This window comes from Heptranchias perlo, unplaced genomic scaffold, assembly GCF_035084215.1.
Source record: "Heptranchias perlo isolate sHepPer1 unplaced genomic scaffold, sHepPer1.hap1 HAP1_SCAFFOLD_178, whole genome shotgun sequence".
Lineage (NCBI taxonomy): Eukaryota > Metazoa > Chordata > Chondrichthyes > Hexanchiformes > Hexanchidae > Heptranchias > Heptranchias perlo.
The window spans coordinates 627,430-641,148 of record NW_027139055.1 but is presented as its reverse complement, the minus strand read 5'-3'; the positions used below and the strand labels follow the sequence as shown (position 1 = coordinate 641,148).

The 13,719-nt window shown below is 54.0% G+C and overlaps 1 protein-coding gene across 1 annotated transcript in view; it reads right to left on the bottom strand.

The window, feature by feature from the left end:
- The window catches only part of hdac6 (histone deacetylase 6), a 59,243-nt gene that overhangs the window by 20,402 nt on the left and 25,122 nt on the right, over positions 1-13,719 (bottom strand). Inside the window, exons 16-23 of the mRNA XM_067977787.1 lie at positions 13,401-13,529; positions 12,858-13,026; positions 12,575-12,708; positions 11,585-11,653; positions 9,601-9,793; positions 7,554-7,703; positions 3,074-3,248; positions 1,350-1,711 (exon numbers count right to left, since the gene is read on the bottom strand). Coding sequence (XP_067833888.1) covers positions 1,350-1,711; positions 3,074-3,248; positions 7,554-7,703; positions 9,601-9,793; positions 11,585-11,653; positions 12,575-12,708; positions 12,858-13,026; positions 13,401-13,529 — 1,381 coding nt within the window. The remainder of the gene's footprint in view (positions 1-1,349; positions 1,712-3,073; positions 3,249-7,553; positions 7,704-9,600; positions 9,794-11,584; positions 11,654-12,574; positions 12,709-12,857; positions 13,027-13,400; positions 13,530-13,719) is intronic.

Here is a 13,719-nt window from a genome sequence, read left to right as displayed (position 1 = left end):
ATTCCAAGTGTGATATGGAGACCAGAACTGTGCACAGTATTCCAAGTGTGATATGGAGACCAGAACTGTGCACAGTATTCCAAGTGTGATATGGAGACCAGAACTGTTCACAGTATTCCAAGTGTGATATGGAGACCAGAACTGTGCACAGTATTCCAAGTGTGATATGGAGACCAGAACTGTGCACAGTATTCCAAGTGTGATATGGAGACCAGAACTGTTCACAGTATTCCAAGTGTGATATGGAGACCAGAACTGTGCACAGTGCTCCAAGTGTGATATGGAGACCAGAACTGTGCCCAGTATTCCAAGTGTGATATGGAGACCAGAACTGTGCCCAGTGCTCCAAGTGTGATATGGAGACCAGAACTGTGCCCAGTGCTCCAAGTGTGATATGGAGACCAGAACTGTGCCCAGTATTCCAAGTGTGATATGGAGACCAGAACTGTGCCCAGTATTCCAAGTGTGATATGGAGACCAGAACTGTGCCCAGTGCTCCAAGTGTGATATGGAGACCAGAACTGTGCCCAGTGCTCCAAGTGTGGTCTAACCAAGGTTCTATACAAGTTTAACATAACTTTCTTGTTGAATTCTATTCCGCTAGACAAGGTTCCGAGCACCAAAACGCTCGGAAGTGGGCCGGCCAACCCGTCTGCGTGTCGTTATCTCATCGCGAGGTTGGCGAAACCTGGGGTCCCTTGGTTAGGTCTAGGGTCCGGCAGTAGGGAGAGTCCTCCGTGACATCGTCCATCTCGGTCCCTTCCTCAGCCCATCTGCTGCTGAAACCCTCGTCCGTGCCTTTTGTTACCTCTAGACTCGACTATTCCAGTGCTCTCCTGGCCGGCCTCCCGTCTTCCGCCCTCTGTAAATTGAGCTCATCCAAAACTCTGCTGCCCCCACCCCCCGTATCCTAACTCGCACCAAGTCCCGTTCACCCATCACCCCCCCCCCCCCCCCAGGGCTCGCTGACCGACATTGGCTCCTGATCCAGGAACGCCTCGATTTTAAAATTCTCATCCTCGTGTACAAATCCCTCCGTGGCCCTCACGCCCCTCCCTATCTCTGTGACCTCCTCCAGCCCTACAACCCTCCGAGATCTCTGCGCTCCTCCAATTCCGGCCTCTTGTCCATCCCCGATTCCCATCGCTCCGCCATTGGCGGCCGGGCCTTCAGCCGCCTGGGCCCTAAGCTCTGGAATTCCCTCCCTAAACCTCTCCGCCTCTCTCTCTCCTCCTTTAAGATGCTCCTTAAAACCTCCCTCTTTGCCCAAGCTTTTGGTCACCTGTCCGAATATCTCCTTATGGGACTCGGTACTAAGTCTTGTAACGAACGATTGAGCTCTCTCCTACCTGTCGATCCTGTTTTCCGCTCCCGGTTTCAGGAATCCGTGGTTTCGGGCTCTCCCTCCCTTCCACCTCGGGCCGCCGTTCGCTCGGAGAGGCCAGGGCGGCGGACTCCAGCTCCGCGTTGGCTTTGACCTTCGGCCGGGCCCCCCCCACGGCCACGGACCTGACGCCGGGGGCCGTCAAGGAGCTGGAGGCAGCCAGGCTGACCAAGGACAGGCCTTTGATCATCTCCTCCGAGGCCCGGCCGTCGGGCGGGGTCTCGCCCCGGCTTGACGTCGTGGGAGACGGGGTCTCCGGCCGCGGCCAGTTGCTGGTCGGCGCCGTCAGGCTCAGCAAGGAGGGAGCGGGAAGGTCCAGCTCGTCAACTGCGGGTGGAAGGAAAACAAACAACGATTAAAGCAGCAAAAATCTAATCACAGCCCAATAACGACGACACGTGGAAGAGAGAAGGGAAGGAAAGACAGGGAGGGAGAATTTGCATTTCTCCGGCCCCTTTCACCACCTCGGGACGCCCCGAAGCGTTTCACAGTCAATGGAGTACTTTCTTTTTGAAGTGTGGTCACTGCTGTAATGTCGGAAACGTGGCGGCCATTTTGCGCACAGCAAGATCCCACAAACCAGATAAATGACCAGATAATGTTTTTTTTTTAAAGTGATGTTGGTTGAGGGTTAAATATCACCCCCCCCCCTCCCCACTCTTCTTCCAACGGAGGCCGTGGGATCTTTTACGTCCCGCCCGAGAGGGCAGACGGGGGGCCTCGGTTTAACGTCTCATCCCGAAAGGCGGCCCCTCCGACAGCGCGGCGCTCCCTCAGTACCGGCACCGGGGTGGGGGGGCAGTGTCGGGGCCTGGATTACGGGGCTCGAGTCTCTGGAGTGAGGGGGGGGGCTCGAACCCTCGACCCTCTGACTCCGAGGAGAGTGTGAGACCCACTGAGATATTTGGAAACAAGGAGGAGAATTTTAAAATGGAGGTGTTGCCAGACCGGGAGCCGATTTAGGTCAGCGAGCACAGGGGGGGGCGATGGGCGAATAGGACTTGGTGCGAGTTAGGATCGGGGCAGCGGAGAACTGGATGAGCTTGGAAGTTTACGGCCTGTGGAAGATGGGAGGCCGGGCCAGGAGAGCATTGGAGCAGTCGAGTCTGGAGGTGACAAAAGCACGGATGAGGGTTTCAGCAGCAGATGGGCTGAGGCAGGGGGCGCAGACGGGCGATAGACGGAGGTGGAAGTAGGCGGTCTTGGTGATGGAGAGGATATGGGGTCGGAAACTCAGCTCAGGGTCAAAGAGGACGCCGAGGTTGGGAACGGTCTGGTTCAGCCTCAGACAGTGGCCAGGGAGAGGGATGGAGTTGGTGGCGAGGGAACGGAGTTTACGAATTTGTGACACACGTCATACAATACCCACACGGTACGTCATACAATACCCACACGGTACGTCATACAATACCCACACGGTACGTCATACAATACCCACACGGTACGTCATACAATACCCACACGGTACGTCATACAATACCCACACGGTACGTCATACAATACCCACACGGTACGTCATACAATACCCACACGGTACGTCATACAATACCCACACGGTACGTCATACAATACACGCAACGTGTGCTACAACATACACACGGTACGTAATCTAATATACTCAGGGTGCGTTGTACAGGATCACTAATTACACGATGTGACAGCATTGCGACAATAGAGAGCAGCGCTCACCATTAAGTCGGAGGCTGGTCCAGTACTTGTTGTGCTGCGTGATCACGTTGCTGATGGACTGCATGGCGCTGGCGCTGGGCACCTTTAAACGCTCGAGTTGGGGCGGCGTGTCGCCCAGCAAGGTCCACGTGCACATGGACATCGACTCCGCAATCGAAGTCAGGTTGTACCCACCCTGTGCCCGAGAGAGAGAGAGAGGGAGAGAGAGAGAGAGAGAGAGGGAGAGAGAACCGGTTAGCGGAGAAGGCCTTCATACGCCTAGCGCAGCTGGACATTCCCCACCCAACCCACCCCCAACTCAAGGACGGCCATCCCGAGCAAAAGTGAGCCGTCTATATACGAAGCCGCACTGAGTCGCGTCACCCAGCACAGGTCAACTTCCACTGACACCCTGTAAATATTAACACACTCCCAGAGACCCCCTGTAAATATTAACACACTCCCAGAGACCCCCTGTAAATATTAACACACTCCCAGAGACCCCCTGTAAATATTAACACACTCCCAGGGACCCCCTGTAAATATTAACACACTCCCAGAGACCCCCTGTAAATATTAACACACTCCCAGAGACCCCCTGTAAATATTAACACACTCCCAGGGACCCCCTGTAAATATTAACACACTCCCAGAGACCCCCTGTAAATATTAACACACTCCCAGAGACCCCCTGTAAATATTAACACACTCCCAGAGACCCCCTGTAAATATTAACACACTCCCAGAGACCCCCTGTAAATATTAACACACTCCCAGGGACCCCCTGTAAATATTAACACACTCCCAGAGACCCCCTGTAAATATTAACACACTCCCAGAGACCCCCTGTAAATATTAACACACTCCCAGAGACCCCCTGTAAATATTAACACACTCCCAGAGACCCCCTGTAAACATTAACACACTCCCAGAGACCCCCTGTAAATATTAACACACTCCCAGAGACCCCCTGTAAATATTAACACACTCCCAGAGACCCCCTGTAAATATTAACACACTCCCACTGACCCCCTGTAAATATTAACACACTCCCAGAGACCCCCTGTAAACATTAACACACTCCCAGAGACCCCCTGTAAACATTAACACACTCCCAGAGACCACCTATAAATATTAACACACTCCCAGAGACCCCCTGTAAATATTAACACACTCCCAGAGACCCCCTGTAAATATTAACACACTCCCAGAGACCACCTATAAATATTAACACACTCCCGGGGACCCCCTGTAAATATTAACAAACTCCCAGGGACCCCCTGTAAACATTAACACACTCCCAGAGACCACCTATAAATATTAACACACTCCCGGGGACCCCCTGTAAATATTAACACACTCCCAGAGACCCCCTGTAAATATTAACACACTCCCAGAGACCACCTATAAATATTAACACACTCCCGGGGACCCCCTGTAAATATTAACACACTCCCAGAGACCCCCTGTAAACATTAACACACTCCCAGAGACCACCTATAAATATTAACACACTCCCGGGGACCCCCTGTAAATATTAACACACTCCCAGAGACCCCCTGTAAATATTAACACACTCCCAGAGACCCCCTGTAAATATTAACACACTCCCAGAGACCCCCTGTAAACATTAACACACTCCCAGAGACCACCTATAAATATTAACACACTCCCAGGGACCCCCTGTAAACATTAACACACTCCTGGGAACTCCTTGTGAACACTGACACCCTCCTGGGAACTCCTTGTGAACACTGACACCCTCCTGGGAACTCCTTGTGAACACTGACACCCTCCTGGGAACTCTTTGTGAATACTGACACACTCCCGGGGACACCCTGTAAATAATGACACACCCCCCGGGGACCCCCTGTAAATACTGACACACTCCCTGGGGACCCCCTGTAAACACTGACTCACTCCCCGGGGACCCCCTGTAAATATTAACACACTCCCGGGGACCTCCTGTAAATATTACCACACTCCCCGGGGACTCCCTGTAAATATTAACACACTCCCGGGGACCCCCTGTAAATACTGACTCACTCCCCGGGGACCCCCTGTAAATAATAACACACTCCCGGGGACCCCCTGTAAATACTGACACACTCCCCGGGGACGCCCTGTAAATATTAACACACTCCCCGGGGGACCCCTTGTAAATAATGACACACTCCCCGGGGGACCCCCTGTAAATAATGACACACTCCCCGGGGACCCCCTGTAAATAATGACACACTCCCCGGGGACGCCATGTAAATATTAACACACTCCCCGGGGGACCCCCTATAAATAATGACACACTCCCCGGGGGACCCCCTGTAAATAATGACACACTCCCCGGGGACCCCCTGTAAATATTAACACACTCCCGGGGACCCCCTGTAAATATTAACACACTCCCCGGGGACTCCCTGTAAATATTAACACACTCCCGGGGACCCCCTGTAAATACTGACTCACTCCCCGGGGACCCCCTGTACATATTAACACACTCCCGGGGACCCCCTGTAAATACTGACACACTCCCCGGGGACCCCGTGTAAATACTGACACTCCCCGGGGATCCCCTGTAAATATTAACACACTCCTGGGGATCCCCTGTAAATACTGACACACTCCCCGGGGACCCCCTGTAAATACTGACACTCCCCGGGGGACCCCCTGTAAATACTGACTCAATCCCCGGGGATCCCCTGTAAATATTAACACACTCCCGGCGACCCCCTGTAAATATTAATACACTCCCGGCGACCCCCTGTAAATATTAACACACTCCCGGGGACACCCTGTAAATATTAACACACTCCCCGGGGGATACCCTGTAAATATTGACACACTCCCCGGGGGACACCCTGTAAATATTAACACACTCCCCGGGGGACCCCCTGTAAATATTGACACACTCCCCGGGGGACCCCCTGTAAATACTGACACACTCCCGGGGACCCCCTGTAAATATTAATATACTCCTGGGGATCCCCTGTAAATATTAATACACTCCCGGCGACCGCCTGTAAATATTAACACACTCCCGGGGACACCCTGTAAATATTAACACACTCCCCGGGGGACACCCTGTAAATATTAACACACTCCCCGGGGGACACCCTGTAAATATTAACACACTCCCCGGGGGACCCCCTGTAAATATTGACACACTCCCCAGGGGACCCCCTGTAAATATTAACATACTCCCGGGAACACCCTGTAAATATTGACACACTCCCCGGGGGACCCCCTGTAAATACTGACACACTCCCGGGGACCCCCTGTAAATATTAATATACTCCTGGGGACCCCCTGTAAATCGTAACACACTCCCGGGGACCCCCTGTAAATATTACCACACTCCCGGGGACACCCTGTAAATATTAACATACTCCTGGGGATCCCCTGTAAATATTAACACACTCCCGGGGACCCCCTGTAAATATTAACACACTCCCCGGGGACCCCCTGTAAATAATGACACACTCCCCGGGGGACCCCCTGTAAATACCGACACACTCCCCGGGGGACCCCCTGTAAATAATGACACACTCCCCGGGGACCCCCTGTAAATACCGACACACTCCCCGGGGGACCCCCTGTAAATAATGACACACTCCCCGGGGACGCCATGTAAATATTAACACACTCCCCGGGGGACCCCCTGTAAATAATGACACACTCCCCGGGGGACCCCCTGTAAATACTGACACACTCCCCGGGGACGCCCTGTAAATATTAACACACTCCCGGGGACCCCCTGTAAATATTAACACACTCCCCGGGGGACCCCCTGTAAATAATGACACACTCCCCGGGGACGCCCTGTAAATATTAACACACTCCCCGGGGGACCCCTGTAAATATTAACACACTCCCCAGGGACCCCCTGTAAATATTAACACACTCCCCGGGGACCCCCTGTAAATATTAACACACTCCCCGGGGACCCCCTGTAAATATTAACTCACTCCCCAGGGACCCCCTGTAAATATTAACACACTCCCGGGGGACCCCCTGTAAATATTAACACACTCCCGGGGGACCCCCTGTAAATATTAACACACTCCCCGGGGACCCCCTGTAAATATTAACACACTCCCCGGGGACCCCCTGTAAATATTAACTCACTCCCCAGGGACCCCCTGTAAATATTAACACACTCCCGGGGGACCCCCTGTAAATATTAACACACTCCCGGGGGACCCCCTGTAAATATTAACACACTCCCTGGGGACCCCCTGTAAATATTAACACACTCCCCGGGGACCCCCTGTAAATATTAACTCACTCCCCAGGGACCCCCTGTAAATATTAACACAGTCCCCGGGGACCCCCTGTAAATATTAACACACTCCCTGGGGACCCCCTGTAAATACTGACACACTCCCCGGGGGACCCCCTGTAAATAATGACACGAGTGGGCCAATCGTGTTGGCTCCTCGGATGCCCCCTCGTGAAAAACACAGCCAAGGGTCCGCTCGAAACCACTGAGAAAGCTCTCACTTACCTCCAGCGCTAGAACCACCCGCCCCCCTGCCAGGCCCAGCATCAAGTGAGTCATGTGAGCGTAGCATTCGGGGGTCACCTGGCACCCGCCGAGGGGGTCACCACGAGCTGCGTCAAAACCAGCGGAGATCAGCACCAGCTCCGGCTGAAACTGGAGGGGGGGGGGGGGGAAGAGAGAGAGAGAGATTGGCCCCTTTAATTCGTTCTATCTGATATACCGAAAATAATATCGGAAAAAAGCAGCCTTTATAAACTCCTATGGCAGCATTTTATACATGCGTCTAAAATTGAGGGGCCGGAACAGGCCAGTTGATCCATCAAGCCGGTCCCACACACCATGGTGGTTGGAGTATCATGACGAAACAATTCATTCCCCCCCCCCACCCACCCTGCTGCCATGTAACTCCTGAGAGGGACAAAGAACCAGAGGAAAACCCCAGGGCCAATACGGGAAAAAATACTCTGGAAAACACCTCTCCGATCACCCCCACCCCCCCCACAACCCATAGGCGATTGGAACCAGTTCAGGAGGTCGCCCGGACTGTGTGTTATCTGTAAAGACGCTTCCCTCTGGGGTGATCTCTGCCCCAGTCAGGAACCCGTCCTGCTCCCTCTTGAAGGCGACAGAGAGTCAGCACCGACCGCACCAGCCAGCAGAACACTCCAGAGGCTCACTACTCTCTGGGAATAGTAGAAGCGTCCAATGCCCAGTCTATTCCTACTCTTCCATTGTTTCCCCTGCTCCTCCCCGATCTGTTAAACTGGAATAATCTATCAATAGGCAGGCTATCGAGCCTTTTCATTATTTTACAGGCTGCGATCAGGTCGTCTCTAAGTCGACGCTGCTCTAAAGTAAATTGACCAAAGTCCTTGGTCCTATCTGAGTCCCTGAGGTTCATTAAGCTGGGAATCAATCTCACGGCTCTCCTCGGAACCTTTTCCAAGGTCGCTATATCACCCACCGTGTGAGGGGATCAAACCTGGGCCCAGTACTCCAGATCCGGTCTGACCAGCCACCTATATCGTGAGAAAATGGTGGCCTATGATTTAAAGTGGGAACTCCCTATGTAAACGGTGTCACACTATAGTCACACCCTCCCACCGGCGATGGTGCTGTAATAACACCCTCCCGCCGGTGATGGTGCTGTAATGACACCCTCCCGCCGGCGATGGTGCTGTAATGACACCCTCCCGCCGGCGACGGTGCTGTAATGACACCCTCCTGCTGGTGATGGTGCTGTAATGACACCCTCCCGCCGGTGACGGAGCTGTAATGACACCCTCCTGCTGGTGATGGTGCTGTAATGACACCCTCCCGCCGGTGACGGAGCTGTAATGACACCCTCCTGCTGGTGATGGTGCTGTAATGACACCCTCCCGCCGGCGATGGTGCTGCAATGACACCCTCCCGCCGGTGATGGTGCTGTAATGACAACCTCCCGCCGGTGACGGAGCTGTAATGACACCCTCCTGCTGGTGATGGTGCTGTAATGACACCCTCCCGCCGGCGATGGTGCTGCAATGACACCCTCCCGCCGGTGACGGTGCTGTAATGACACCCTCCCGCTGGCGATGGTGCTGTAATGACACCCTCCCGCCGGTGACGGTGCTGTAATGACACCCTCCCGCCGGTGATGGTGCTGTAATGACACCCTCCCGCCGGTGACGGTGCTGTAATGACACCCTCCCGCTGGCGATGGTGCTGTAATGACACCCTCCCGCCGGTGATGGTGCTGTAATGACACCCTCCGACCCAGGGTGGCACTGCACCTCCGTTTTGTGTCTTCTGTCCCGCTGAAAAACTCTTCCACTCCAGTAAATTCTGCTTCTCCGCTTCCCAAATTGCTGAGAGTTTTGCTATTTAAGTGTAACTAATATCAAATCGAAGTACGATATAAAAACGAGGACAGAATCGCTAACTTTAATAGGGAGGACTGAATTCCGCGAGGGTCGATGCCCTGGGAACCTCCCCCCCCAACTATGCTCCAAGGCCCGAACGTCGACCTTGGACTGATTGAAGGTGCGGGCTCCGTGCCAGGGAGCTTTACCTGGTAGGAGATGGGCAGGACCACACGCTGGAACGCCACCATGTACTCCGAGTCGCCCATGCGGCTCCCGTTCCAGGGGATGTTGACGTTGAAGCCTTCGCCGTCCTCCCTCCCCACCTTGTCGTAGTCGCCGTCCTCCGACACGGGGAAGAAAGAGCCCCTGTCATAGCGGTGAAGTGAGATGTACAGGACGCTGAAATGGAGGAACGTAGGATATTTAGGAACGTAGGAACAGGAGGCGGCCATTCAGCCCCTCTAAGTCTTTTTTTATTCGTTCATGGGATGTGGGTATCGCTGGCGAGGCCGGCATTTATTGCCCATCCCTAATTGCCCCTTGAGAAGGTGGTGGTGAGCCGCCTTCTTGAACCGCTGCAGTCCGTGTGGTGAAGGTTCTCCCACAGTGCTGTTAGGAAGGGAGTTCCAGGATTTTGACCCAGCGACGATGAAGGAACGGCCGATATATTTCCAAGTCGGGATGGTGTGTGACTCGGAGGGGAACGTGCAGGTGGTGTTGTTCCCATGTACCTGCTGCTCTTGTCCTTCTAGGTGGTAGAGGTCGCGGGTTTGGGAGGTGCTGTTGAAGAAGCCTTGGCGAGTTGCTGCAGTGCATCCTGTGGATGGTACACACTGCAGCCACTGTGCGCCGGTGGTGAAGGGAGTGAATGTTTAGGGTGGTGGATGGGGTGCCAATCAAGCGGGCTGCTTTGTCCTGGACGGTGTCGAGCTTCTTGAGTGTTGTTGGAGCTGCACTCATCCAGGCAAGTGGAGAGTATTCCATCACACTCCTGACTTGTGCCTTGTCGATGGTGGAAAGGCTTTGGGGAGTCAGGAGGTGAGTCACTCGCCGCAGAATACCCAGCCTCTGACCTGCTCTTGTGGCCAGAATATTTATATGGCTGGTCCAGTTAAGTTTCTGGTCACTGGTGACCCCCAGGATGTTGATGGTGGGGGATTCGGCGATGGTAATGCCGTTGAATGTCAAGGGGAGGTGGTTAGACTCTCTCTTGTTGGAGATGGTCATTGCCTGGCACTTGTCTGGCACAAATGTTACTTGCCACTTATGAGCCCAAGCCTGGATGTTGTCCAGGTCTTGCTGCATGCAGGCTCGGACTGCTTCATTATTTGAGGGGTTGCGAATGGAACTGAACACTGAGCAATCATCAGCGAACATCCCCATTTCTGACCTTAAGATGGAGGGAAGGTCATTGATGAAGCAGCTGAAGATGGTTGGGCCTAGGACACTGCCCTGAGGAACTCCTGCAGCAATGCCCTGGGGCCGAGATGATTGGCCTCCAACAACCACAACCATCTTCCTTTGTGCTAGGTATGACTCCAGCCACTGGAGAGTTTTCCCCCTGATTCCCATTGACTTCAATTTTATGAGGGCTCCTTGGTGCCACACTCGGTCAAATGCTGCCTTGATGTCAAGGGCAGTCACTCTCACCTCACCTCTGGAATTCAGCTCTTTTGTCCATGTTTGGACCAAGGCTGTAATGAGGTCTGGAGCCGAGTGGTCCTGGCGGAACCCAAACTGAGCATCGGTGAGCGGGTTATTGGTGAGTAAGTGCCGCTTGATAGCACTGTCGACGACACCTTCCATCACTTTGCTGATGATTGAGAGTCGGCTGATGGGGCGGTAATTGTCTGTTCCCTCAATCATTTAGATCATGGCTGATCTGTACGTCAACTCCACTTGCACCACTGGTCAAACACCGCTCCATCCGTGTTCCATCTACGAGCAATGCCACGGGAGATCAACTAGTTTTTTTCCCCTGCTTTCGTTTCAGCACCAGCAACCCCACCCCCGAGGTGTGACATTCAGAGCTCCACCGATACCGCTACCCTCCCCCGCAAATCCTCCTGTGGCGCTATTTGACCAGGAAGGTCCTCACCCGACCTCTACAAACCACAACGAGCAATGCCACGGGAGGTGGGTCGGTTGAAAAAAAAACGGGCGTCAGGCGCACCGCTCCCGGCGGGTTACCTGGGGTCGTCTTCGAACATGTGCTGCGTCCCGTTTCCGTGGTGGACGTCCCAGTCGAGGATCAGCACCCTGGCAACGGGAAAGGGAACAAAGATACGTACTGTCAGACTCCGCGTCTCAGAACTATCCTGGTAACGGCGAAAGACGCTGGCAGGGAAGAAAAGTCACCGATCCGGTTGAGGGTTTAGCCGCACAAACTGATTTCACTTTCAGTTACTTATCATCAAAAAAAAATCGGCATGGACACTCAATTTTTTTTCTTGGAAGCTTCAGCCGTAAAATGTTATTTTAATCGTGTTAAAAATCTAACGTCCACAAGCACACTTCCCGTTAACTCTCCCACCCCTGCTTATGGGAACTGCTTATGGTTCAGCACGCCTCCATTTTAAATTTCTTATCCTTTGTTTTCTAATCCCTCCATGGCCCTCGCCCCCCTCCCTATCTCTGTAACCTCCTCCAGCCCCTACAAACCCCCGGAGATCTCTGCGCTCCTCCAATTCCGCCCTCTTGCCCATCCCCGCTTTTCATCGCTCCACCATTGGCGGCCGTGCCTTCAGCTGCCTCGGCCCTGAGCTCTGGAATTCCCTCCCTAAACCCCTCCACCTCTCTCTCTCTCCTCCTTTGAGACGCGCCTTAAAACCGACCTCTTTGACCGAGCTTTTGGTCACCTGTCCGAACATCTCCTTTTGTGTCAATTTTTGTCTGAAGCGCCTTGGAGACATTTTACTACATTAAAGGCGCTGTATAAATGCAGGTTGTTGCTGTTGTAAACGTCACACTGCAGCACCCCCGCTGGTGGGAGGGTGTAATTACAGCGTGACATGTTGCAAATGTTGACATAGGAATTTATAATGGGGGGAAAATTTAACGGGAAGTGTGGGTGTGGACCAAAGGTTTTTAATTTGATTACTATCTAAGATTGAAGCCACTTTGGCTCCCGGCACGGAGTGGGGGGAGGGGAAACCTTTCGCTGAAAATTCGCTCGCTCACCTCATTTTGCGCCCGACCAGATTCTGCGCGAACCGTGCGGCCAGCGCCACGTTGTTGAAGAAGCAGAAGCCACAGGCGAGGTCCTTCTCCGCGTGGTGCCCCGGCGGGCGGACAATGGCGACGCCGTTCTGGACCTGCTCCACGAGAGAGAGAGAGAGAGAGAGGAGGGAGCGAGACCCGACTTGGGAGCTTGCTCGGGTCACAAGGTCTTATCGTAGCTCCTTTTAAACGTGTGTGGGGAGGGGAGGGGGCTTTTTAACCCGTGACAGAACTGGACACTTACCTTCCCGGTCAACACGGCTTCCACCACGTTGAAGGTGGAGCCCACGGCGAGCACAGCGCTGTCGTAGGACTTGGGCGAGATGTAGATGGAGTTGTATTCGCAGGCCTGCCGGTGCAGGTCCCGAGGCTTCAGCTCGCCGGTGGCTTTCAGGGTCCCGATGTACTCCGACCTGAAAGGCAGCGGGGTGGGGGGGGAACACGTTATTATTACCCACTTTTGGATCCCCCTCTCCCGCCGAGGCCTGGGGCTCTTTGGCCCTGGATGTCGCCATGGGCCACTGCTCCAACGGGCAGGACAAATGGAAAAACTTCCCCGGGCGCTGTGCTGGTGAATTGCGTTGTTTGAGCCGGTTGAAGTCCAACAGGATCCCAACACACGGGAGGGCGACTTAACCCCGGCTCTGCCAACCAGCGCCTCAGCTCCCCGGGGTTCGGGAAGTGGGGGACGTCTCTACAGGGAGAAAGTGAGACTCTTAAAACGAGGGGATGGTTTTTCCTTGCACCAACCAGTCGAACGAAAAGAAAAATTCCTTCTGCCACTTACCCGTGGCACATTTCCAGATCGCTCTCCGAGGCAGGCTGAGCAGGAATCAGGTGGCATCGCTCCACGAGGTGCAGCTCCTTGTGACGGGCGTATATCTCGGAGATCCGCTGGGGCAGCTCCGGGTGCTGGCTGGGATGGAAGAGCGGAGATTAGGTTTCGATTGCCCATCTCTCACTCTGTGTTCTCCCTCGTGAGTCGGCCGCCAGGGCACACACACACACGACAAGCAGGCACACACACACACACACGGCAAGCAGGCACACACACACACACACACACGCACACACACCACGCCCCGCGCAGTATTAAGGCTGGGGGG